Source organism: Anastrepha obliqua, chromosome 1 (assembly GCF_027943255.1).
Source record: "Anastrepha obliqua isolate idAnaObli1 chromosome 1, idAnaObli1_1.0, whole genome shotgun sequence".
In the NCBI taxonomy this organism is placed as follows: domain Eukaryota; kingdom Metazoa; phylum Arthropoda; class Insecta; order Diptera; family Tephritidae; genus Anastrepha; species Anastrepha obliqua.
In genome coordinates, this window is record NC_072892.1 from 66,885,696 (window position 1) to 66,911,913 (window position 26,218).

At 36.5% G+C, this 26,218-nt stretch overlaps 3 protein-coding genes across 7 annotated transcripts; 2 read left to right on the forward strand and 1 right to left on the reverse strand.

Annotated features, from left to right (window-relative positions):
• Positions 1-719: 719 nt before the first annotated feature.
• On the forward strand, positions 720-3,180 carry LOC129236216 (signal recognition particle subunit SRP72). The gene is made up of 5 exons (XM_054870461.1): positions 720-937; positions 1,028-1,401; positions 1,468-2,295; positions 2,361-2,881; positions 2,937-3,180. The coding sequence occupies exons 1-5, from the start codon at positions 826-828 to the stop codon at positions 3,064-3,066; spliced, it is 1,965 nt and encodes a 654-aa protein (XP_054726436.1). The 5' UTR covers positions 720-825; the 3' UTR covers positions 3,067-3,180.
• Positions 3,181-3,509: 329 nt separating this feature from the next.
• Positions 3,510-5,419, reverse strand: LOC129236218 (pseudouridylate synthase 1 homolog). 3 transcript variants are annotated; one of them, XM_054870468.1, is made up of 4 exons: positions 5,302-5,419; positions 4,675-5,188; positions 4,327-4,597; positions 3,510-4,253 (listed from the first exon to the last, which is right to left on the reverse strand). In XM_054870468.1, the coding sequence occupies exons 2-4, from the start codon at positions 5,096-5,098 to the stop codon at positions 3,728-3,730; spliced, it is 1,221 nt and encodes a 406-aa protein (XP_054726443.1). In that variant the 5' UTR covers positions 5,099-5,188; positions 5,302-5,419; the 3' UTR covers positions 3,510-3,727. The 3 variants fall into 3 exon arrangements, with proteins under 3 accessions (XP_054726443.1, XP_054726441.1, XP_054726442.1); XM_054870466.1 differs by having other exon boundaries at positions 5,263-5,416; XM_054870467.1 differs by having other exon boundaries at positions 5,259-5,398.
• A 7,358-nt stretch (positions 5,420-12,777) lies between these two features.
• LOC129247468 (glycine receptor subunit alpha-2) lies at positions 12,778-21,709 on the forward strand. Of its 3 annotated transcripts, XM_054886612.1 has the most exons (9): positions 12,778-12,860; positions 13,037-13,835; positions 17,298-17,481; positions 17,542-17,768; positions 17,938-18,020; positions 18,095-18,229; positions 20,924-20,990; positions 21,068-21,389; positions 21,470-21,709. In XM_054886612.1, exons 2-9 carry the CDS (start codon positions 13,723-13,725, stop codon positions 21,617-21,619), a joined length of 1,281 nt encoding a protein of 426 aa, XP_054742587.1. In that variant the 5' UTR covers positions 12,778-12,860; positions 13,037-13,722; the 3' UTR covers positions 21,620-21,709. The 3 variants fall into 3 exon arrangements, with proteins under 3 accessions (XP_054742587.1, XP_054742579.1, XP_054742595.1); XM_054886604.1 differs by having other exon boundaries at positions 12,850-13,835; XM_054886620.1 differs by having other exon boundaries at positions 12,850-13,835; positions 21,068-21,380.
• The last annotated feature ends 4,509 nt before the right edge of the window (positions 21,710-26,218 follow it).

Sequence of the window (26,218 nt, forward strand, 5' to 3'; positions counted from 1 at the left end):
TCATTTCGTAAATGTTTTCACGCTTTACAACTTCAGTTAGCATTATTTTTAATTGTTAAGTTCAATGCAGCTAAAAAATAACTATATTAGTTTCGAAAAAAGAAATCCATTATATTCTCGTTAGATAATTTAAAGTTTATGCTCGTTGTCAAGTTGATATTTCACACTAAAAAAATTCGTTTGTTTTTTGTAGCATTCCAAGGGGAGTTCCAAGGTGTTAACAATGAAAGCCAACAAAGAGAAAATTCGGTACATTTTATAGTTTTTCTTTGATAAAGGAGAAATGAAAGCCTGGCCGCTGATATTGTGAATGTGAATGGTGTTTGTGGTGCCGATACTGTAACAGTTAACTACGTACAATTTTGATTTCGTCGATTCCGTTCGGTCATTTTTGGTGTCAAAGAATATGTCGATAAAATAACAGAAATAATCGAAGTTGACCGGCATGTTAGAAACCGTAGCATGGCCAGGAGCTAGCTAAAGATCGACCATAAAACAGTTTTAAACCATTTACAAAATTTTGAGCACAATGATAGATTTCTTTTTCCCAAACTATTATTAAGTTACAATCGCTGGACTCATATTTGGTTTCCTGATATCGGACAATCAAAAAATAGCTGCTCGATTATAATCGATTGCCTGTGAAAATGCGCCCTTTCTAAATTTTTAAAGTTTCATTTATTTTTAGGGCACATGAGTCTCGTTGTTATGTCACCAATTGTCAAATCTGGTTTGCACTTGCTGAGGTGTCAAGTAAATGTGAGTTTTATGTTGGAAAGTTTCTTAATGCGCTGGATGTATCCCTAATAGGAAAAATTGATAATAATGTCTAAGGACCCAAATCAAAGAGAAGCCATTATAAGGGCTGCGTATGCGGATGTTAATAAATTCGGTCAAAATGGCGAATACGAGAAGGCAGTCAAGGCAGTAAATAGGGGTAAGTTGCTTGGTATATGTGAATTTTAAAAAACCATACGTAGCCTTAAATTAACATAGAAACTATTAAATTTCATAATTTATCCTTAAGTTTTGGGTATTGCGCCAGACGATCAAACAGCATTACACTGCAAAGTTGTTTGTCTCATTCAGCTATCAAAATTCGAAGAGGCTTACAAATTCATAGAAAAAAATAAGCTTGCCTCCACTTTAGTGCTGGAGAAGGCCTATTGCGAATACAGATTGAACAAGCCCGAGCAAGCATTGAAAACCATCGACAATGGTAGCATTAATCCACTGCCAGCCAGCTTGAAAGAGTTGCGCACCCAAGTTCTCTATCGGCTTGAACGGTATGAGGAATGTTTCGATGCCTACAAGGAAATCATCAAAACCACCAACGATGACTATGAAAATGAAAGGCGCACGAATTTAAGTGCTGTTGCTGCTAACTTGGCTGTGGACAAGGTATAAATAAACTAAACTGAATAAATTGAACTAAAATATTATGCAAACATATTTTGTTGTTCTTAGAACAAGGAAATACCCGAGCTGCCCGAAGAAACATATGAACAGTACTACAATGCCGCTTGTATTGCTTCGAATCGTCAAAGGTATGCTGAGGCTGAGAAAAAGCTGCGCGCCAGCGAAAAGCTATGTCGTGAAACTCTGGAAGAAGATGGTGTTACTGAAGAGGAAATGCGCGAAGAATTGGAGCCTATACGTGTGCAATTGGGATATTGTTTGCAAATGCAGGGCAAACTAAAAGAAGCAGCCGCAATTTATACCGAATGTTTGCGCAATAAGCCCAAGGATGTGGTCTTAGTCGCCGTGGCTAGCAATAATTCGGTGGTCATCAATAAGGATCAGAATGTGTTTGACTCCAAGAAGAAAATACGCTCGGCCATGTCGGAGGCCTGTGATTCGAAATTGACCAGCCGTCAGAAAAAAGCAATTGCATTAAATAATTGTTTGCTTGCATTATTCACCAACTCCAGTGACCAGGTTCAGCAGTTATGTCAAAAGTTAGTTGAAGCTTACCCTGATGTAGAGTTCCAAGCTCTACTCATACGCTGTTCTCAACTTACCAAGGATAAGCGTCAGAAAGAAGCTGTCGATTTGTTGAATAAATATGCCGCAACGCATAAAGAAAACGCATTCGCATCGAAATTTGCGGTTGTGCAATTGTTGCTTTCGCAAGGCAATCGCAAAGAGGCGATTGATGTGTTGCTTTCACTTGGCGAGCAAATGTACAAGCCCGGTATTATATCTGCACTGGTGACTCTATACTTGGGTACAGACAATAAGCCCGCAGCATCAGAATTGCTGAAATCCGCTGTCGAATGGTATAAAATGAACAATGTGAGATATCTCTTTAAAATTTCAGACACATTTCACTTATTAATACACTAACCATTCTTATACAGGTCAGCAGTGGCGATTTGAGCGATATGTGGCGCCAAGCCGCGGAATTCCATTTGCGTGGCGGTGCATCCGAGACTGCAGCCAGTTCACTTGAAGAGCTGCTCAAGCTCAACGCCTATGATATGAAAGTATTGGCTCAGCTGGTTATTGCATATGCACAATTCAATCCAAAACGTGCCTTAGAACTAAGTAAACGTTTACCCAAACTTGAAACACTCACAACTGCTTCTGAAATCGATGCTTTAGAAGCGGCCAATTGGGTTATGTCTACAAAGGCCGCTAAAAAATCGGCGAATGCCAAAATCGATCAATCGCCGGGTACACCAGTTGCCGAGAAAAAGAAGAGTCGTAATCGTAAACGCAAGGGTAAACTACCCAAAAACTATAACGCTGACGTACCGCCAGATCCAGAGCGGTGGCTGCCCAAATACGAGCGTACTGGTTTTCGTAAGAAGCGTGACCGTCGTGCTAAGGATATTATCAAGGGCTCACAAGGCATGGCTAGTGGCGCCGCTGACCAATAGTAAGTTACATAAATGCTTTTTGACATTTGTAGATGTTAACTTTGTTGTTTGTAGTGATATGTCGAATCGGGCAAATCTTGGTAAAAACTCTCCGGCCACACCGGTCTACCAGGAACCGACACCTGGACCCCGCCAACAGCATCGCAAGGGTGGCCATAAAAAGAAGAAGGGTGGACGTTTCTAAATGCGCTAAGCTGATGGAACCTTTTAAAGCATGCTTTTCATATATATTAGAACTATCATATACGAGTATATCCTAAATGTGGGAAATTAAATACATTTGGTTTTACTCAACAAATTAGACTTTTCAAAAAATTACTCCGTAGAAGTGCTTAGCGCCATAAAGTTCAGGTATTGAGTTTCGTGCACCGATTCGATTTAATAGCTCGTTGTTTGAAGAAACGGGCATGTCGTTGTTGTAATGTTATAAAATGTTGCTGAAGTGTTACTTTCGTTCTGGCAATGTGCAACCCCGCTCGACTATCGTCGGAATGATTGGAAAGACTTGTAGTAGCTTAAACATGGACGGGAAATACTTCTGGATTATAAATCCTTGGCCGAAAATAAATCCGTATCGAGCCGGTAACGTAGAACCAACTGTCGTGGGTACGATTGGAAAGATATCTCTAAAATTGACTTCTATTATTTTATTCGTGGCCCCATTGGAAAATATTGCATCTACTAATTTGTAATAATTGAAGTGCAAATATATTCAGCAGCTGAATTTTACTGTTACCTTGTACCGGGTGGCTTAAAGTCGAGCAAACTGTATATATTAACATATTAATCAGCAAGAAGGCTCGCAACTAAAGGTTTACATATAAAAACTTAAATCAAAAATTTAATTATTCATCGTCATCGTCATTATGCTTCTTCCCCCTCTCGTCATTGCTTATTGCTGTCTGTGCATCATCTCGGCGTGCATCGTATGAATGTAAAGGTAATGTCTCTAACCATTCCAGCATCGAACGTTCTTTATACTCTGTTTCATATATATTGGCGTAAATATAACGTTCAATGAATTCTTTTATTTCATCCTCTTGCTTAACCCAAGTCAGGGGTTCATGTATGCCATCGCTGCCGTAACGATCATTGTAGCGTTCATAGTGCACTGTATCCAATACTAAGCCCAAACCAGGGGCCATCGGCAGATCTAAACGTTCTTCGGTTAACGCGCGATCCAGTGTGACCGTCGTGGTATTACCTCGCGCAATTGCTATCGCTAAGCCGACCATTTTTCGAATTTGATGTAGCATAAAACTTTGCCCCTTTACTTTAAGCGTCAAAAATTCTATGCCTTGTGGCGTAAGGAATGGTTCGGAGCAGCTGAAGGACATAATGAAGCGTTTCGCAGAAGGATCTAAAAAGTTTCTGGAACAAAAGTGGCAATGTTACAGATAAAGCAAGAAGCATTATGTATATACGATTAATAGTTTTGACTTACTTCCGGCTGGTGAAATTGTGAAAGTTTTTCGTGCCTTCGTACAACTTCAATATGTCTCCTATCTTTTGCAGTTGAGCAGCTTCAATTCGATAGTTATCAAAACCATATTTTTGCGTGTAATCCGCAAACGCAATGGACGGCAGTGTGTATGTGTATGTGCGCGCATTGCACTGATCTTTCGCATTAAAACCTTTAGTAACGCGCTCAACGCCAAAAACGCGTATTTGCTCAGGCAAATCTTCGTTCAACGCTTTGATATCTAGTGGATCAGCTGTAAGAAATAGTAAACACTTTTTATAAGGAATTTCTTACCACAAATTAAGTTTATATATAACCCCCTGCCCTTACGCAATTTCATTGAGCACACTTGCCGCGCCGCCGAAACACCTTTATCGGTGCGCGCCGCTCTCTGAAAGCACGCCGCTTGTGCTGCCTCAAAACTTTCCTCTGTTATCCACTTTTGTTTCAACATCGCTTTGAACAGTTCCTCTTCAATGGTTTGCATGCCGGGATTACGTTGCATACCAAAGTAATTTGCACCACAATACCCCAGAAGTATTGCGGACTTTTTTCGCTTTACACGGTCAGCCGGATCAAATGCTGGACGTTTTGTGTCCCCCGACTGCTCATCTTGTGTGTTCCAGTCCACCCATTTTCTGCGTTTCAATTCACGCTTCTGACGTTTGGCATCTTTTACTTGCTCAGACTTTGCGGTTCGCTCAACTTTCATTTGGGCCTCCTGTTGATCCAATTTGTCCAGCGCCTCAGACATGGCAGCGGCAAACCCTTTAGGATATTGTTGATGCTTTGTTAATGAAGAGCACTTTTGCAACCGCAGTAAAGTGTTGGTAGTAGTCACCAGCTATTAGCGAAGAGGAAATTGCTAGGTTAGTAGGAAGATAAACATTATTAAAAATACGCAGCCAATTCACCTGCCTTTGTGAAATTGACCGTTCCCTTAACTATCAACATTACTTTTATTGCGGTTCCTTTAATTACTACAGGTGTCCTTGGTCTACTTAATAAAACCAATATGGTACTTTCCGGCTGCAATATGCGCTGGGCAAATGTAAACACATGTGGAATTAGGTATTGTAGCTGTAATTGCGATATCAATATTACCGATACATTTTTATTTCGATACGATAACTTTTACATTTTGTTTGACAAATATCTTATCATCATCACATATCACATGTTTTTTTATTTACTTTATTTCAGTTTCAGTTCACTTTATTTTACATATACATTTAAATTCACTAATTTCATTTTTGTCATATAATACGTAAATTTTATAACAAAAGATACTACATTTTAAAATCAGATACTTGTGTATTAATTTAATTTCATAAAAAAATAATCTATTCCTAAATAACATTAAACATTACTTACATTTTATTAAAATTTGTGTAAAAGGAATGCAAAATAATAAAGGTTGTCAAAAAAGTCTTGCGGTATTTTTATTGAATTTTCAACTGTTGGTTATAATAATGCGATTTAAGTCAAATATGCGCCGTTTTGTTCGGTGACGAGTTCACAACGAGATGCCAACTTCATAATGCCCCTCTTATAGAAGCTCGCTTCCCTATTGTCAAAAAACTCGGAGGGCCAATTTTCACAGGACTCTCTTGTGGACAACTTCCGACTACCAAGCTCGTTCGCCACGGACAGAAATAGGTGGTAATCACTTGGTGCGAGATCCGGACTATACGGTGGATGCAAAAGAACCTCCTATCCGAGCTCCCGGAGCTTCTGGCGCGTCACCAAAAATGTGTGTGGCCTGGCGTTGTCCTGATGGAAGACAATTCGGCCTCTGTTGATCAAAGATGGCCTCTTCTACATGAGTGCTGCATTCAAGCGGTCCAGTTGTTGGCAGTACATGTCCGAATTGAGCGTTTGGCCATAGGGGAGCAGCTCATAGTGGATGATTCCCTGCCAATCCCACCAAACACACAGAAGAACCTTCCTGGCCGTCAATCCAGGCTTGGCCACCGTCTAGGCGGCTTCACCGCTTTTCGACCACGACCGTTTGCGCTTCACGTTGTCGTAAGTGACCCACTTTTCATCGCCAGTCACCATCCGCTTCAAAAACGGGTCGATTTTGTTGCGATTCAGAAGCGATTCGCATGCATCCATACGGGCAAAAATGTTTTTTTGCGTCAAGTCGTGTGGCACCCATACATCGAGTTTCTTTTTGAATCCAAGCTTCTTCAAATGATTTATAACGGTTTGATGAGTCATGCCCAGCTCTTGGCCGATGCTACGGCTGCTACTATGCCGGTCTCTTTCGATCAATTCAGGGATTTTATCGCAATTTTCGACGACAGGCCTTCCGGACCGTGGCGCATCTTCGATCACCTCTGCACCAGAACGAAAACGTTGAAACCATCGTTGTGCGTGGAAATGGAAACTGTATCGGGTCCATAAACTGCACAAATTTTATTGGCAGCATGAGATGCATTTTTGCCTTTATCGTAGTAGTACTGTAAAATATGCCGTATTTTCTCTTTATTTTGCTCCATGTTTGAGATGCTATAACTCACGAACGACTAAAAGCAAACAGCAATTAATCAAACACGTGTTAGCACGTGAAAAGAGCTTTCCAAAAAGCTCTAGCGTGAACCGATGCGACGAATACAACCAGAACTACGCGCTTGCAAAGACAAGCTTGCGGAAATACCGCAAGACTTCTTTGCCAACCTATATATTGCCAACTTCCTTCGGCTCAAAACTCTTGCGCTTCTCTGTTATTATATTTCCGCCAACAAAAATTTACCTTCCGCTGCTGCACTACTTGCAGAAATGAATGAATTTGCAGCGTGAATTTGGACAAGTGGGGATAATTTTTTGCACTGATTCTTCACCATTCAAATAATGTGAAGGAAATCACCCGGCAAATTATAAGGGCTGCATAATTTACAAAAATTTGCAAAAAATAATAACCCACCACTGAGAAAAAAAGAACTCAATTCAGTGCCTATCTCCAAACAGCAGGAATTCACTCCTCGCCCCAATCCAGCTACTTAACTACCGAATTACAATACACTCCCATATGCGCAATCTGTAAAAAACACGACAAATATTCCAAGTGCAAATAATCAAACTGGAGCTCCAAATGAAGTGAAAGATTTTATTGTCCTCCTCAAATAGTTTATGCGGCAGATGACGTCAGTGATGACCCTACTTGTTTCCCTCACGACTAAAAACTCCAACTCTTCGATCCCATAAATATCACGTACTCGAGATTAAAGCATTGCCCAATACCCAGAATATCGATATTCTTCTAATATCGGAGACCCATTTCACGCTATTTTCAAATCCCAAGTTATAAACTCTATCACACATTGCACCCCGACAAAAAAGCACATGCTGGATCAGCCATTCTAATTAAAAATACCATTAAACACAATTTAATTAACTCCTACTGTACAGAAGCTATTCAAGCGACTAATATTACTGTTGAAGACTGGGAGGCCCGATTATAATCTCAGCAATATATAGTTCGCCCAAGCATGCAGTTAAATCAGAAGAGTACGAAAAGTTGTTTTCACCCCTCCTAAGCAGATTTCTCGCTGGAGGTGACTATGTTATAACGGAAAAGACACATATTGGGGCTCCCGCCTTACAACCCCTGAAGGCCGGTAACTTTATGCAGCTATTAACAAATTAAATTGAATACCCATATCATCGGGTTCCCCAACGTATTGGCCATCGGATTTGAAAAAAAAACTCCTGACTTGATCGATTTTTGCGTCGTAAAAGGCATCATACCTGGTGATATCAAGTGCAGCAGCTGCTTCGAGCTCTCCTCTGACCATTCTCCCGTAAAGATTGAGCTTCATAACCCCCTTGCCGACACACCTGCTCAATGTTACCTCCATAATAACAAAACTGACTGGAATCACTTTCGATATCTAGTATCATCAACGATAAATTCAAAACTCCCACTAAAAACTGAAATTGATATTGCTGAAGCTGTTGAACACTTTAACTGCTGCTTACAACAAGCTGCTTGGAATTCGACCCCGCCTATCTCTTTTCCAAAAAAGGCACTACAAATTTCTCCCAGTATTAAAGGAAAACTACGAGAAAAACGGATTGCAAGGAAAAAGTGGACACCCGTCAGATAAAAAAACTTAAATACACTCACAAGGCAACTTAAAGAAGCTCTTGTTAATGAACGAAGCACACAGTTTAATCGCTATCTCAGTAGTCTAAACGCTACAGCAGATGCTGAGTATTCGCTCTGGAAGGCTGCTAGAAATATAAAAAGACCTATACTCCAGATACCTGCCCTTCGAATGGAAAATAATGAATGGGCTAAAAGCGACTCGAAAAGAGCAGCGACATTTGCCCGGCACTTAAAAAGAGTATTTGCCCCACACTCAATGTCCCCTTCACCCGGTACTCTAGAAGATATAAATTCTATACTAACACAAACCTATCAAATGGACCCAACCATACGTAAATTCTCTAAATTTGAAGTGAAATCTGCTATTAAAAATCTGAACACTAATAAATCTCCCGGCTACGATCTTATTACAGCCAAAGTATTCAAAGAGCTCCCAGAAATAGGAGTTACTCTGTTAAAGTATTTATTTAATGCAATTATACCGGAAATTTTCCTGCCCAATGGAAAGTGGTTCAAATTAAAATGGTCCTCAAACCTGGCAAAAAACCAGATTCAGTTGAATCGTATCGTCTATTAAGCCAATTAAACGAATCACTTCCAAGCTTATGGAATGCCTTATTCTTAAAAAACTGTTTCCGATCATCGAAGAACGAAAAAGAATACTCAATCATCGGGGGCTTTGCAGGGTTCACCAACTCACCCTACTATATTACAAACTCGCAAATACACCATGACCTCCAAATATCCACTGTTATGCAAGAAATAGAAAAATATGCAAGATCCCACAATCTCAGGCTCTTAGCTCACTCTAACTCCTTAATAACGGAAATGATAGCAAATCCCATCGCTTTCACCCGACTCAAAGGAAAATCCACCACAGATTTCCTCTTTTAGTGGGAAAAAATGAAATGGGTTGTACCATTGGGTGCATCCCATAAACGACTGAAATTCTCTAGCTGCTAGTTTAAGTTATTCTACAAATATTGCTTAATGTAGTATGTATACAGCTTGCAATAAAAGTGTTCTTAAAAATTCAAATAAGTCAAAGGTTTCAGTTACTTTAACAATTTCTCGGCTGTACTTCTCTACTTCTACTTGAGGAGTTTCTTTAGGTTCTAGTGTAAATTTGCTTAATATCATCGTGAGGGAATTTTGATGACCTGGGCGCAAGTGCAACTGAGCTTGTTGTATCAGAGAGAATTAATATCCGGTGGAGACAATAATGGTCCAGGTTGTGAACTTGGAGTCGTTTCGCAATTGTCTAAATTATGAACGTACGAAACGCAAATTATTTTTATTTCTGTAAGGTCATTTTGCTGCTTACTCTTAGCTGGTGAATACAAAAAGAATGCAGTTTTATGCCATAAACTTAAATTTTTAACCCATATGTCATCTAATTTCTTAATAAGTTTCTGCTTTAAAATTTGCTTTTAATTTTTAATATGGCAGGTAAAACAAAAAAATAAGCAGGGTGAGCTACAAAGTTGGATTGTTTTTTTAAAAGGTGATTTCAAAGTTATTGCAAAGTGCACAATTTTAATAGTCGAAAGATTAATATGCAAGAGAAGTCCGCATTTCCTGGATAAACAACCAGTTATCTACAATAAATATTTTATTTTTAAATATTTCAAATATTATATTGTTAGAATTCTATCGTGTAGGACAATGACTTATTAGAGACGTTGGCAACTTAAACAAATTTTTGCAGGACTGGAGCGTTTCCGCTAATTCAGGTGTTCCATCGAAGGCCTTATCTAAAACATTGCAAAAAAATGGCTACTGCAGGTGAGACGAGTGCCATTTTCTAAAGCTTTTACAATATATTTCGCCCTATCTGTTACGAATATTATTGATTCGATGCTCATTCGAAATTCCCAATTCGAAATTCCCAAAATAATCCTTTTAATTTTATTAAAATACTATCTCCCGTAGAATTTTCAAAGTCCAATGATTTCAGTCTAAGAACCATATCAAATAGCTTAAAATCTTTTCGATGGTGCAACGTGACACTTAAAAATGTCGATTTACATAAGGGTCGGACCAAATATCTATTGTAGCAGATGATCTACCGCTATTAATAACTTCTTTTATTTCAGTTTTTGGTTCATTTCTGTCTTCATCTGCCGACTTATAAATATCGCACGAAATTGTTGTTAGGTCAGGCAGTAAGTCATTTATATCTACATTTTCTCCATACTTTGCGCCAATTTTAATCAAAAATCCACAAACTCGCGGAAGCTTGTGCCATTAACCCTAGAAGGACATTCATATTTTTAGTACACTAAAGACATTCTTCGTCGAAACGACGACCACTCTTTTGAAGCTTTCTTCAGATTGCACCTACACCCAAAAAGAATAAAATATAAATGCAGTATTTTACTCTAAATATTTATTTAATAGTTTTAATGCTTGTTTATTTATACTAATATCATATAAAACTTAAAATTAAAAATATTCATATTCAATAAAAAAATTTTTTTTTGCTCATAGCCTCTGAAAAACTTCTACAAAAAAGTAATATTAATCAAATTAAAATTCATTAATACTTTAAAAAGGTACATTTTATGCTTAAAACTAAAAATAAAATTCTGTTTTATAGGTCTTCAACTTTATTTTTCACATGAGGCACAGAGATCAATTTTATGCTCCCCACACAAGCTTTTTTGACATTTGGCGCATGAAGATTTGGCCATTCGACGTTTGGATGATGGACAAATCGTACAAATCTTTCTTTTTTTGTGGCGTCTTTGTCATGCTATTTACAGTTCCAAATTTCATTGCATAAGGACAACAAGTAAAATATTTTATGCGGTTTTGGCTTATATGACAAGAGCGTCCGTTCGTTGTCATAGGCGAACATTGAAGTGCCACATTTTCGACCTTTGCTGAATTTCATCTCTGGAGTTATCTCTCTGGAGGTATATCCCGCAATGTTCCAACCAATGTTAATTTATATGGTTCTTTTAAAAGAGATTTAGCCAAGGAGACTGAATTGAACCAATTATCCATGGTTACAATTCGAGTAAGACCACTTACTTGATGTACAGTATTTTGTCCATATCTATGAGACGACCACTTATGACAGTTTTTTCCACGTAATATGTTTTTTGAGAAAGTAATTATATCAGACTCTTTAAGCAACACATTCGACGGGACATCGTCTTCGTCTGCAGAAACCTCTTCAGAAGAATTTTCTTCGTCCATTAGCTCTCCCAAGTCTGTCTCAAGCTCGCCAATGGCATAATCATCTTCATCCGAAACTATTAAGTCATCGTCTTCAGCAAGAAACTTTTCAATTTCTTTGTCATTTAAAAAGGCTTGTTTTGTCATGTCGAATTGAATTATATAAAAGTTTTTAAGATACAAAAAAAATCCTAAAAGCGATATATTATTTTGTTGCAAAACTCACACAAAAGACATTCTTCGTCGTTTCGACGACGCAAATTTTTTAAAACGGTACTTACAAGCAACTAGCATAGATGAACGGACGCTCACAACTAAAGCTCAGCAAGGACTAAAGCTGTACGAAAAATTAAAGAAAAACAATGAACGGAAATTATGATAAGCAGTTAAATGCAATCGAGCGTCGTCGAAACGACGAAGAATGTCCGTCTAGGCTTAATAATTGTGAAACGGCGGTAATTTTCAACAAACCATGCTGTAAATGTAACAATAGCCTTTTACTTGTCGTCTGCTGTGGTAGTTTTTAAAATTTGTGGGTGCTTATGAGCTCGGCCGAATTTGTGCCGATTCTTGTTACATGTTTAAGCATTTATGACAGTATATCAACCCTTTCACTACAGTTTAATCTTCTTTCAGGATTACGGAGAGTATGCAGAGCACATTAATGCTACGTTAGCGTAGCAAAAATGATAGAAAAAAGATTGCGCCCATCAGAGAGTGCGTGACGTCACATTAGCTGAGTTGTGCAGTGTTGCCAACCATTTGCTCTTCCACGATAGGCATCATCTCATTATTCTTTCCATCATGTTAACGTAGTAGGTGTGTGATCACACTCTGAGAAAGTAAAAAACACTGAATTTTTTAATACGAAATGAACGACGCGCTATAAAAGAAAGAACAATACTTTTTCTGAACGCTTTCGTATATATGCTAATCATTCTTTTGTGGGATATACTCGTTGAATTGCAGGAAATACAATTAAATGTTATATGGTAGCGCCGAATTATTGGCATTCGCTACAGGTGTCAACACCGAAGCCGACAGAGTAGCATTTGAGGCTTTTCATATGGCTTTTATATAACAAAAAATACGGCGATTTGAATTTGTAACGCATTTCCGCCACACTAAATTTCAAGAGAAGAAACACAGGAATTATGCATCCAAAAACTTTTGATAAACAGTTATTCAACATAACCCTCTTTTACATTAAATAAAATGCGTAAGAGAATGCATCACGTGGCCGTAAATTTTTTCTTGATTTGCGATGCATTCTCTCTGTTTGTTTACATTTTTAAATGCTCACGGAATGCAAAGCAAAAACTGAAACAAAAATAAAAAGGGAACAAGAGTTGTTAGTTTGCTTTTATTTGCATGCATTTGCTGCTGCTGCTTTAGCGCCATGACCACCCAACTGTCAATTTGAAATGCAAGAATGCAAATCCGCAATTGAAATGCACTCAAAGAAGCCGTACAAAGCAATTTATCACACTTGGCCACAAAATCACACGATAAGTGTCAAATAAGCATATAAATTTCGAAATTATTACAAAAAGGATTGTTGTAATCTTTTTGCCGCATTAAAATGTTCTTTTCTATTTATTGGCTTATCAAGGAAAGGGCTGCCTCGAAGTTAATGTGAAATACCATAAGTGATGATGTGCCACATTTTGTTGCAACGATTTTCAAGTAAATTTAAAGTGCGACCAAAATTAATTCAAATAAAATTCATATGGACGAGCCATATATACACGGAAATTACTGAGGGCATTACATTTGGAAAATAAATAATAATAATAATAAATTTTGAAAAGTTTACTCTGCAAACCTTTGCAATGCCATTGTCGGAAAAAGTGCAAATACAATACTATACAACCGCTTATATGTATATAAATTGTTAAATAAGTGCAAGATTACTATAATTATTTAATACAAATATAAGTCGCTAAATTAATGACTTTTTGAAGTCAAATGTAAAATATTTGCTGCATTTTTATGTAAAATCCAAAGGCAGCATTGCTTTAATATTTATTATATAAATACTCAAGAAATTTTCGCTTCAATATCGTTGTGTGTGCAACAAAATGCGTACAGTGTTTAAACAATTGAATCAACAAAGATTTCTAGTCATTTTCGCCATTCATTTGTATTTGTTGGAAAAATCAATATTGATGTGCAATTGTGTTCATGGTTTAAGGTGAGAAATGAATATCGAAATATTAATTTTTCTATAGAAGTCTTTACACTCATTACGAAAGTTTTGGTAAACCATTTGTTGGTACTTCATACAATTTTTAACTGTGAACGTCCATTTTAGATTTTCTGTTAATTTGGTAAATAATGTTTCGCAACGGCTAATTCTTAGTTATTGTGGGCGCTTAAGTATTTATTCCTCCCTTTCACTTCAAAAATAATATAAAATTAAAACAAAAAACAGTTTTACTTATGCATATTGTTAGCGAAGTGTAGTCTAAATATAGTATGAAGTACAGGGTGGGCCAAATAAGACCTAGTACTACTACGCAGCAGGTCCATAATTTGCCTAGCAGTATGCGCAGTTGCTCCATCTTGTTGAAACCACAAATTCGGATACTGCTCCGCCATTGGCAGCAAAAAGTTTTCAATCAATGCTCTGTAAGAAGCTCCTGAAATCGATTCCGGCGTTTCATCCTCATTTTCGAAGAAACATGGACCGATAACACTAGTGGCCATAACACCGCACCCAGCAGTACATTTAGATGGGTGCAACTGATGTTGGTGTGTTGCCCTTGGATTTTCAGAGCCTCACAATCAACAGTTTTGTTTGTTGACATAACCATTTAAATGGAAATACGCTTCATCCGACATATGCCGATATTTACGCTGCGTTAAAACAATTGATCGTTGACAAGAATAGAAAAACTCGATAATTTTAACGCGTTGGGTTGTACTGTAGGGTTCCATAATAAATTTCCAACAATTCAATTATAACCTACAAAAAGAGAAAAATAAATATGTCAAAAAATAAAAAAGTTATTTGTGCTTAACATTAGTAGGTCTTATTTGGCCCACCCTGTATAACCGCCACAATAAAAAATGTCAAGCTTGCCACCACGATAATTTATTACTCAATAAGCCAGTATTACAGCCAGCTTATTACAGCTTTTGAAAAGCAAAATTCTCGGTGAATGAAAAGCAGAATGTTGGTTGCCCAGTAGACAATTTCAAAAGTTTTACTGACAAAAATCCGTGATTGATGAGACAGTACATCTATATTTTTGACGACAAGAGACCTATTCAGAAGAAGCGGAATTAACGGCATAGGACAGCAATTGTGCACTCACGTAAAATATGTTGTCTGGGTGTTTTAGTTAGTTCGTTTCCAGCATCAGATTAAAGAAGTGTCTCGCTCGGAAGTATTTTCAAATTCTGATGTAACTGACGGTATTGCTTAATTTACATAATTTCATATATCCATCTTAGTTTTGTGGGAATGATAAATTCGGACGTCTCTTTTTTCTACTCTGTCGAAAGAGACTTTAAGCAAAAATTATTGTCTGTCGATTCCTTTTTGCCTGTTACCAGTATTTATACTTAGTCCTGCCATAAGTTCTGTTACAAGTTAGGTCCGTTATAGATATGAAACTATAAAACGTTTTCAAAAGCAGTTAGAAAGAAAAATTAAAATTTCACTCAAAATGGTCACCATTTGCTTTTATACAAGCCTTCAAACGATTAGGCCATTCAGTTATTGCAGCACGCATGGTTGCTATGGATATTGATGTGAGGCCTTTCTGTGAGGTCTTTAATAGACCATGTTGTCTTCTAAGGCATCCTCCCTTTTTCCGCAGAAATAAAGAGATGTAACGCCTTTACAAGACATGCCCCTCCAAATCATTATGGAGTCTGGATGGTGGCCACGTTGAACCCTGGGAACAACATTTTTTGCGTCTTTAGAAGTTTTAGCATAGATTTTGTCGTTTTGCTTATTCAAGTGAACATTTTCGCATCTGTGGAAAGAATATTTTCATGGCCGTGCCGCGTGTCACCGAAGAAACTGCTTGCTTCTGTGGAATCTAATTTTCTTCAAGCGCGTTGCCAAAAGATGACTAGTTGAGCTACAGAAGTTTTTCTTGTGGAGATCATCTCTAATTAGTCTAGACAAGGACCTGGTCGATACTTTCATGTCCCTGGATATGATTTTCTGCTTTCTAAGAGGATTTCTGTGAATTCTTTCTCGAACGGCTTTATGGCTGCACTGGTTTGAATCACGCGAGGGCGACTTTTTCTGTCTGTCACTTCAGACGTTTGGGAAAAACGATTGATCGTGCGGTAAACAACTCTTCTCGAAATATAATATTAACTGGTTTTTGTACCTGGTCAAAAAAGTTATACACTTATTTTTTATTTTTTTATTTAATATTTACCTGTGTGAAAATGTATTTTTCCGCCAATTTGGTATAAAATGTTTACAGACCGATATTAATTAAACTCTTCTTCATAAATGCACGAAAAGTTACACCAAATATAAAAAAGAAATTAAATATTTTTTATTGTTTTTTCTAACAAAAACATTTTGTTTTAAATAAAACATAGACATTGTGAAGGCCATGATTATATGTAATACAGTTTATACTGTTTCTTGGAAACTACTTTATTTCTTTACATTGGTTAAAAAAAAAGTGCTGCAAGAAACTCTAAAAGGCGCAGATCGACCATGACCGAAACCGTTTTGTTTGGTTACCAAAGTGCACCTAAAGGAAGTTATCAACGATAAGGAAGACTAGAAATTCATACGACGCTCGATGAATAGTCCAGAAAAGAGCCATAAAATAAACTTGTAAACCTATATAGAGAAGACCTTCCAACTCTCACTGAACACCATAGGGGATATTATAATCTTCGTTATCATTTCAGGAACTTAGGACTAGCAGAAAACTGCGTCTGCAGTGCTTACGAGCTAGATAGTTAGAGTCTCTTCACAGCGAATATGTAACATATGAAGGGGGGCTACTTTTAATTCATTGCTGATACGGAAAAAAGTTTGAAGAAACCTCCAATTGTTAGCTCGTGGTCAAGCACAACAGACCACACTAGAGATCACAGAGATGAGATTGTAGAGATGAGGCAGAAGCAATTGAGCACTTCCTTGGGTAGATTAATTGGGGGTTTGCACTTCGATCTCATGGTCTTTTGTGCCATGAGCATTTCCTTTGTAATTGCCCAGCTTTAGCTAAAATCAAAGCAGGTTTTCTAGGTAAATATTTTTTCAATTCTCTCACGGAACCGTTTGCCGTGGGGATGGCGATGGATAAGAGCCAAAAAATGGTTTTAAGAAGAAAAAGAAACGAGGTTCCCGTGTCGCACAGTGGTATCACAACGAACCTGTACGGTCTAAGTGAGTTGGACGTATAGACCGACTACCACCATAAACTAACCTTATCTAGAGGTCAAAGTACTTTGTTGGATGTTTGGAAATACCCTATTGCACTAGTAGAGCTTAGCGTATACACATTTAACATACGCACTTTCGGTCAGGCAATAGTTTTAAAAGTTTAAAAGAAAACTGCATTCAGGAATAATTTTTAAATTTTGCCTAAAATAATGGTCATAATTTTATCTTAAAATCATTCAACAATAATAATATAAAAACATAAAATAATAAATTCTTCATTTTTAGAAATACCACTGAAAGCGCAGAATTAGTAACCGGCATCGAGTCAAGTTTATCATTGCCAGATATTCTACCAATACCATCGAAAAATTACGATAAAAATCGTGCCCCGAAACTACTTGGACAGCCCACTGTTGTCTACTTCCATGTGACAGTGTTATCATTGGATTCCATTAACGAAGAATCGATGGTAGGATATTTACCGAAAATTTTACACAAAATAAAATGAAATACACGTCTCTACTCATAGACATATGTCACAGACGTATTCCTAGCACAAAGTTGGCGTGATCCGCGTCTACGACTGCCAGAGAACATGAGTGAACAGTATCGTATATTGGATGTCGATTGGTTGCATAGCATTTGGCGTCCCGATTGTTTCTTCAAGAATGCCAAAAAAGTCACCTTCCACGAGATGAGCATACCAAATCATTATCTATGGCTGTACCATGATAAAACCTTGCTCTACATGTCAAAGTGAGTGGAAGGAAAATGTAATAAATTCTAAATTTTAAAAGAGAGTTATCAAAGTATAAAAGCTTATTAAAAAAAAAATTGAATGCAATTTGTGTATTACCAATGAACCTGTAAAATAATTTTAAATTAGAAACTAAATTCAAGCAACTTGGTTCCGCTTGCCTTACAGACTAACTTTGGTGCTATCTTGTGCCATGAAATTTGAGTCCTATCCGCATGACACACAAATCTGTTCCATGATGATTGAGAGTTGTAAGTTTGCCAAATAGTTTTATGTATAATTAGATTTTAGAAAAATTATTATTTCTACATATATTATTTTTTAGTATCACACACAGTTGAGGATTTGGTATTTATCTGGAATATGACCGATCCGTTGGTGGTTAATAGCGAAATTGAGTTGCCGCAATTGGATATATCAAATAATTATACAACCGATTGCACTATCGAATACTCAACAGGTATGATTGTGTTAGATTTAGACGTACGAAAAAATATAAAAATATGTGCACATTAGACCGTACTGACAAAAAGCTTATCGCACACTCCTGAGTCCGAAGTATTTGCTAACTTGGAAGCAACGACATCGGAAAAAAAAATGAGACAAAAATATCGATATATTACACCCTAATTCCGACTATAAAGGTCAAAGATATGACGAAAAATGTAAAAAGGCGACCGCTACAAAAACCTCCTTCGGCACAAAAAAAAAAAAAATAAATAAAAATAAAAGTCCAAATTACCTTCGGATCAAAAAACTTCCGTACCCAAAGTTTAATGATTTTTGCCGAATTTTAATTTACTGGTAGTAATATGGTACTTTAGGGTAGCATAAACTGAAGTTTGAATGGGGAATTTGCGGCCAATGAACTTGGAAACAACAAAAAAATGTCTTCTTGAGACAAAAATAAAAAATCGAGTATCATACTCTATGATCCGACTATAAATGCTGAAGATATGACGAAAAATGCAAAAAGCTGATCCCTATGTTCGAAAAAAAAATCCGAATTGCCTTCGAACCAGAAAAATTCCTTAGCAATGGTTTAATTATTTTGCCGAAGCTTAATTTACTGACACTAGTGAAACGGGATGGTAGAAACAGGTTTTGGGGGTAAGCCTGATATAGAAAAAAATGCCTTTTCGAGAAAAAAAAACATCGGTGCATCACACTCTAAGATCCAATATAAATGCCGAAGACATGACGGTCAAAAACAATTTTTTTTTTCGAAATAGCCGTGCAAAAATATTTTGGACACGGAGTGTACGGCGAAATTTTTGTTTGCTTGTAATTTAGTAAGGTCTATGTACATATATACTATTTATGTATGTATGTTAGGCCGGGTCGATTTGTGGGGAGGTAAAAAAAAGCCCATTTCTCTGTGAAATTCATATTCTAGGGATCAAAAGAAAAAAACTTTGCCGAAAGGACCATACCTCTAAAACGAATTCTGATGTCCCCCAATTTGGGTCGTACATTGTATGTACAATATCCAGTAAAAGTATAATAGGACAAAAGCTGAAAAAACTAAAGACTTAAGACACAAACTTTATTTGAATTTCTTTGTGGATTGGCAGTGTTATACGGGCACAAACAAAAATAAATTATTTTTCGATCATATGCCTATTTCTGGTTTATCCGACGTCGTGGGTAGTGTCTTTAGTTTTGTTATATTATATAATTATAAATAACTACGTTGCCTTCCCAGCTTCTTGAGATGGTTCGTTAAACACTCCTTAGTTCTATTTACACAGTCTGTCTAATAGAAAAGTGATCGCTATAGCTTGGCCAAATCCTAAACGACCAAATCATTTTTCGGAGAAGCAGCCCCAAACATGAATCTTAAGTGGATGCTGGTCGCGCTTCTCTTAAACATAACATTTCATTTTCAAAATGGTCTGCTTACGAGCAACAACTCGTTCAAGAGTTTTTATCGGCATATCCAGGACTAGTATGCATGGAATAGATCCTGACATACCGCTGAAGTCAGGACATGATAAAGTCACTCATAGAGAGTTTAAAAAGCTTTATTTCTTATGATGTGGTGATTTTGAAGCAATTCATGTTGGGCGTTTCCCAAAGAGTTACAACAGGGAGAATAATTGGATAGTCCCGGCGCAATTAATAACATTGCAGGTTTCATCATAAGAAACTTGTGATTGGCGGAACCTGTTTCCAATTAGCCTACCGTCACATGGGGGAATGGAGTGTTCAGAAGAGGCTTAGCAAAGCATAATACCAGTTTTCTGAGTGTTGCTAAAAAAATCGAACAAGTATTCAAAAATTTTAACGGTACAACTAATGTAAATGTAAAATTTATTTTTTAAACTATACGCAGTTTGTTTCTATTTAAGTAAAAAAATACTTTTTTGCTACCACTTTTACCAAGAAAGTATCAGCTTTTTCCACTTTCTTCACCTTTTTAAATCCAACCTTTTGTAAGGAAGTGTTAAATATCTAAGGTCACAAGTGAGCAAACCTTTAATAATTGAATCATGATTTCTAAGGCGGATGAATTCGTTTTGGCAGAAATCATTTATTTTCAAAGCATTGTTGATAATAGAATTGCAAACAACAAATCCCATCTTGGGGTTCGGCTTTTATTGCTTTAATTAACTTTTTTTAATGGGAGTGGACACATATATCTGAAGATATGCCGAAGCCAATGGAGCGTACCGCGATTATTCGTAAATGGAGGTACAAGGATACTTTTCTAGATATATGACTGTATGACTGGATAGAAAACTATCAACAAAATTACTTATAAGTGATCTTCCCGTTATAATTTATCACGGAGTCAATCGGCACTAAGAAAAATGGTTCATCCCGTTCCAAAATACACTTACCCATGTTTAATCGATAATATTTTTTTTATTGAAAATTAATTTTCACAAAAATATGTATACATAATTTTCAAATAAAAAACATCAAATCAGCTGTTCTACTAATATCACCTTGAATAGATGCGCCTTTCATAAGCATTTGTACAATATTTTAACGAGGCTAGTCGAAAGAAACAGATCTCGTATTTTTATTGAGCCAATAAAAAATTTATATTTGTTTATTTATTATATTCTATTATATTTATTCACATTTACAAAATATCTAAATTTCCCAAATTTCTTATCATTCCTCACTTCACCAAAATGACACTTAGGCAACTTCACTTGTCTGGCTATTGTTTTCAATCTGCGTCGACGTCTTGGCTATCACCTCTTTCACACGTAAGCTTCTAAACACAGCTGCTTCTAAACGAAATTATAATTTGATTTAATTTTCCTTCTCCCGCAACCATTGACAGCTACATTCCGTCTGCGTTAATCGTGGTCATGTCATGGATTTCTTTTTGGATTAAACCCGAAGCGATACCGGCACGTGTCACACTGGGCGTCACATCGCTACTCACACTCGCCACACAAAACACACAATCACAACAATCGCTGCCGCCGGTATCCTATGTAAAGGCCATCGATGTGTGGATGTCATCGTGTTCGGTATTTGTATTCCTATCGTTAATGGAGTTCGCTGTGGTGAACAACTACATGGGCCCGGTGGCGACGAAAGCCATGAAGGGATACTCGGACGAGAACATACACGATTTGAGTGATATGAAGGTGAGAAAGGTGAAGTAGTCTAATTTTATTTATATCTTTATTCACTTAAATTGATTTTAACTAACTATTAATGACGCTTTCTTACTTAGAATCACCATCGTGAATCCATCATTGAGCCGCAGTATGACACATTCTGCCATGGACATGCCACAGCGATTTATATTGATAAATTCTCACGTTTCTTTTTTCCATTCTCATTTTTTATACTGAACATTGTGTATTGGACAACATTTCTCTAGTAGTTAGTGTTTAAAATAATCGCTAAAAATTGTTATTGTTTCAAATACATAAATATGCACGTTTGGCATATGAAAAGTTTTCTAAAAGAATTTTTCAAAAGATATTTTTGTATAAATCAAATGAAGTAATGGATTGGGTATGGGGCAAGTGGAATAGCTGATGTTTTTTTAACAGGTTTTGGAGTTGCTGCAGTGTTAACCAATCTAAGCAGGGAAGACAGAAAACTGAAGCAAGAAAACTGAATTATTGTTTTGAGGAATTTAGCACAGCGACCTGTAAGATCTATTGTGCGCCCTTCATGGAAACAGAACTGGAAAGAGATAGATCGTTGAAGTAAAAGAACTTGATTGGGTCCGTCAATGGTGGACCTATCAAAGTCCGCTTAAAACTTATCTAACTCATCCCCATCTTTTGCATCGTAAAAATACATCGGTAGCAAAACTCTGATGAAGTAAGGATCCTGTCTTCAAGTTTGCGAATTGTTTAATGGGGAAAATATTTATTTATTTACATATTTAATTATTCAAATGTTCTTACTAACTAAAACTATAACTTAGAGCTAAATAAAATAAAATTGAATTTAGTAATGTAGAAAACACATTCTTGGACAAAGAAAAATCAAGCAAAATAGAATTCGAAATCTCGTTGAGTCCTCGAAGTGAACGCATTAATGAGCCGTTTCTTCAGTAATTCGTATTGAGGGTCTTAAGGTAAGAAGGAAAATTAAAACGAAGTGTGCTCACAGGAATAAAAAACTGCGTATCTAACTGTAATGCGGAACAGAAGGCAAGGAAAGAATAGTCCTTCTGCTTTTGAGTGACTTAACCCCTTCGGACCTCATCCGCAGAATTATGCACATAATGTTTAAAGCCTTACAATATTTTTATTTTACTTTCTTGACAACACTTGGGACCTAATGTGCATAATTGTGCACATGCCGGAAAATTTGGAACACTTAATAAATGTGTATGATTTTTCAAACATTTGTTTTTATGATGTTCTTCTTACTAATAATTAGTAAAAAAATAATTTTATTATCCACTAGCGGACCCGACAGACTTCGTTCTGTCAAATAGATTTTGAATGTTGCAGTTTATATTTCGACGTTAAGACGTTTTTACTCTGCTGACCCTCACACACCGCTCTATCATGGTGACGGTTCTGTTCAGGAGAATTAAAGAAAAGGGTCAGCTCGGGTGACCTAAGTATCTTCGCTTCCGCAAACTTTGGCCACCCTTTTGGGACCCACTAAAAACCCCGACTGGGATGTTTGCCAGAGGGCTTCAAACTAAGAGGGGAACTTAAGGTTCAAACCTGATTGATAAATAATCTAAAGGGATAGTGGGAACTAAAGGTGACAAATATTTATAAAGTGGGTGCTTCGATGACAAAACATAGAGATAATTAATTATTTAATAAGGGTTAATAACCGATACAATAAAGAATAATGAAATAACAGTATTTTCAGTAATCGCTTTATTATAAATCAAGTGAATCATAACACAGGCCAACAACCAAAAAACTTTTTCGATAATTTTAACTAATTACTTTGTAATTTGGTGTCCTGATTACGAAAAAAATTATTAAAAAGTTATATCAGTCATCAATTTTTCACATTTTACAATTAAATAAAAATAAAGTTTATGTACCAAAATGTATCGGACATACATATTTCACAGTCCTGCGAGGCACAGTTTCTAAAACGGCTATGGGTGTTTCTTGAAGGTTTTTTTATGCTGAAAACGAATATGACCTTGAAAATGCCCCAGCACGTCAGGATTTTTGGCAATTTGAGGTTAAATAGTCAAAAAATGCAGATTTTGGCCATTTTTTTAATTTTTTTTTTGAGCAAGGTAAAGTTTTTTTTTAATTTTCCACAACGGCATCGCAAAGCACTAGTCTTCAGCTTTAAAATCCATTTTTAAAAATATTTTTGCGATTAATATAAAAAAAGTTATACTATTTTGAATTCGCCATTTACAGGGGCGCTAGAGAGTTAGAAAGGTTGAATTTGCATATTTAAAAGTCTCCAATTCAAAATAGAATAACTTTTTTTATATTCATCGTTAAAATATTTTGAAAAAGGACCTTAAAGGTACTTTGCGATGCCGTTGTGGTAAGTTAAAAAAAAAACTTTACCTTGCTCAAAAAAAAATTTAAAAAATGGCCAAAATCTGCATTTTTTTGACTATTTAACCTCAAATTGCCAAAAATCCTGACGTGCTGAAGCATTTTCAAGGACATATTCGTTTTCAGCATAAAAAAACCTTCAGGAAACACCCATAGCGGTTTTAGAAGCTGTAAAAAAGCGAGATTTTGCAGGCCTGTGTAATTATTAACAAAAATCTGTTTTATTTTTATTGTAGTGATTTATGATATACAATGTTTTTTGTTTGATTACCTGGTGAATATACAAAGAAATCTGATGGTTTTCCAACACGGGAACAGGCAACACACAATTGACCATGTGAGAAACATGGGTTTTCTAGATTAATTAATAATGTTTATCTTCCGTTCTTCTTAAAATATGTTTATCTTTTGGTATTCTTAAAATATGTTTGGATTTGTTCAGCCCTGCATGATTATTCTTAGATCTTACTTACCTATTTTTATTTATTATTTGTGAATGAATTCATTCTTTAACTCGTTCTGAAACTAAAACAAAAGAAAGAATATGGCTAGGCCAATCAAATCTACGGCGGCCGCCTTAGCTGAATGGGTTGGTGCGTGACTACTATTCGGAATTCACAGAGAGAACGTAGGTTCGACGCCCACCACAAATAGGAGGAAGAGCTCGGCCAAGGAGGAGGAGTTCGAACCAAAAAGGGTGTACGCGCCAATTATATATATGTATATAATCAAATCTATAGCACTTACATTTTTTGACTTTTCAATTTGGTCGGTTTCACGATATTATCACTTTTGTGTGAACGCATTATATCCTCCAACGCGAACACGCACACACACGAATGCGCAATATTTGTATGGGAAAAAGAAAAGGGCTATTTTAGGGTTTTCCCGGAAATTATCCGAATTTTTCTCGCCATACAAACCATTTTTGGACGTCAAGGAACATTTTAAAAAAAGAATTGTTAAGATTGGTCCATGCGTTGTTGAGTTATGCGCTTACCAACACATTTTGCGATTCATTTTTATATTATATATTAACAATAATTCAGGCCTGAAGGGGTTATGGTTAATCAAAAGGAGGCGAGAATTGTACGGAGAAATGGGAGTGGAGAATTTCAGTGAAGAAAGGGAGACCTTTTGAATACTCTCAGTTCTACTAATAACAAATTTATGATAGGGTCTCCAGATGAATGCAACATATCCAAGCGTTGGACGAACAAAAGATGTACAGAATAATTTCAGAGTGTAGAGATCTGTGAAATTAGAGTTATTTTGTCGAACAAAGCCCAGCATGATTAAAAAAAAAATAAATAAATAGTTGGCGCGTACACTTCTGTTAAGTGTTTGGCCGAGCTTCTCCTCCTATTTTTGGCGTCCGTCTTGAGATTGTTCCACAAATGGAGGGGCTTACAGTTTTCAAGCCGACTCCAAACGGCAAATGGTTTTTATGAGGAGCTTTTCTATAGCAGAAATACACTCGGAGGTTTGCCATTGCCTGCTAAGGGGCGACCGTTATTAGAAAAAACTGTTTCTATAATTTTGCTGTTTCATATACGAATATTCGAACCTACGCACTCACGAATGGTAGTCGCACACCAACCCGTTTGGCTACGGCAGCTTCCTGATTTAACTATGATAAAATTGTTTTTGATCTTGTCAACAGACTGAAGGGGTGTACCAGAGATACTGTACGACATTCGTACTACGTTACGTAATTTGGAGATCGTAACGTAATGACACTTATTAATATTGAGATATATATAGGTGATACCGACAACACCATAAATACCATCTATTGATCTCTAATTGAACCCTAGAAACATCTTTAGAACTCCTGATTGAAAAGAAGTTCGTCCGCGTAAAGTAAGTATCAAGAAAACGAAAAACTGCCTTTGTCATTAACAAAAAGAACAAAGAGTAAAGGGCCTAAGATACTTCCCTGAGGTATACCAGATGATGCAATAAAGGGAATAGAAAAACCCCCTCGATTGAGACCACGCAGTATCTATTACTTAAGGGGTTATATACCTTGTGTTTTTCAAAAAAATCAAAATAAATTTTATTTCTTTATCGTAAAGTACAATCCCTTGAGAACATTTTCCAAAAATTTCATAGAGATCTGAGCAATAGATCGAAAGTTACAGCGTTTTAAATTGTGCGTCGTCACAACGTAACGTAACTAAACTTGAAACTTTAAACGCGATTATCTCAAAAACGTGTTTTTCCAAAAATGCTTTTGCGGTGGACGCGATTGCAAAAAAAGTATTCAACCGATTTTTATAATTTTTTTTTTAAATTGTTCGTAATTGATGTCGCCTCTTAGTGAACGATCAACTTTTTATGTATAAATTTTTATTTTGCAGATATGAATTTTTTAATGCCAATTTTAGGACTGTAGAAGTGGAGTTTTTTAAAAAAATGTTCCTATTTTCACAAAAATCAAAATATTTAATATATTGATCGTTCAC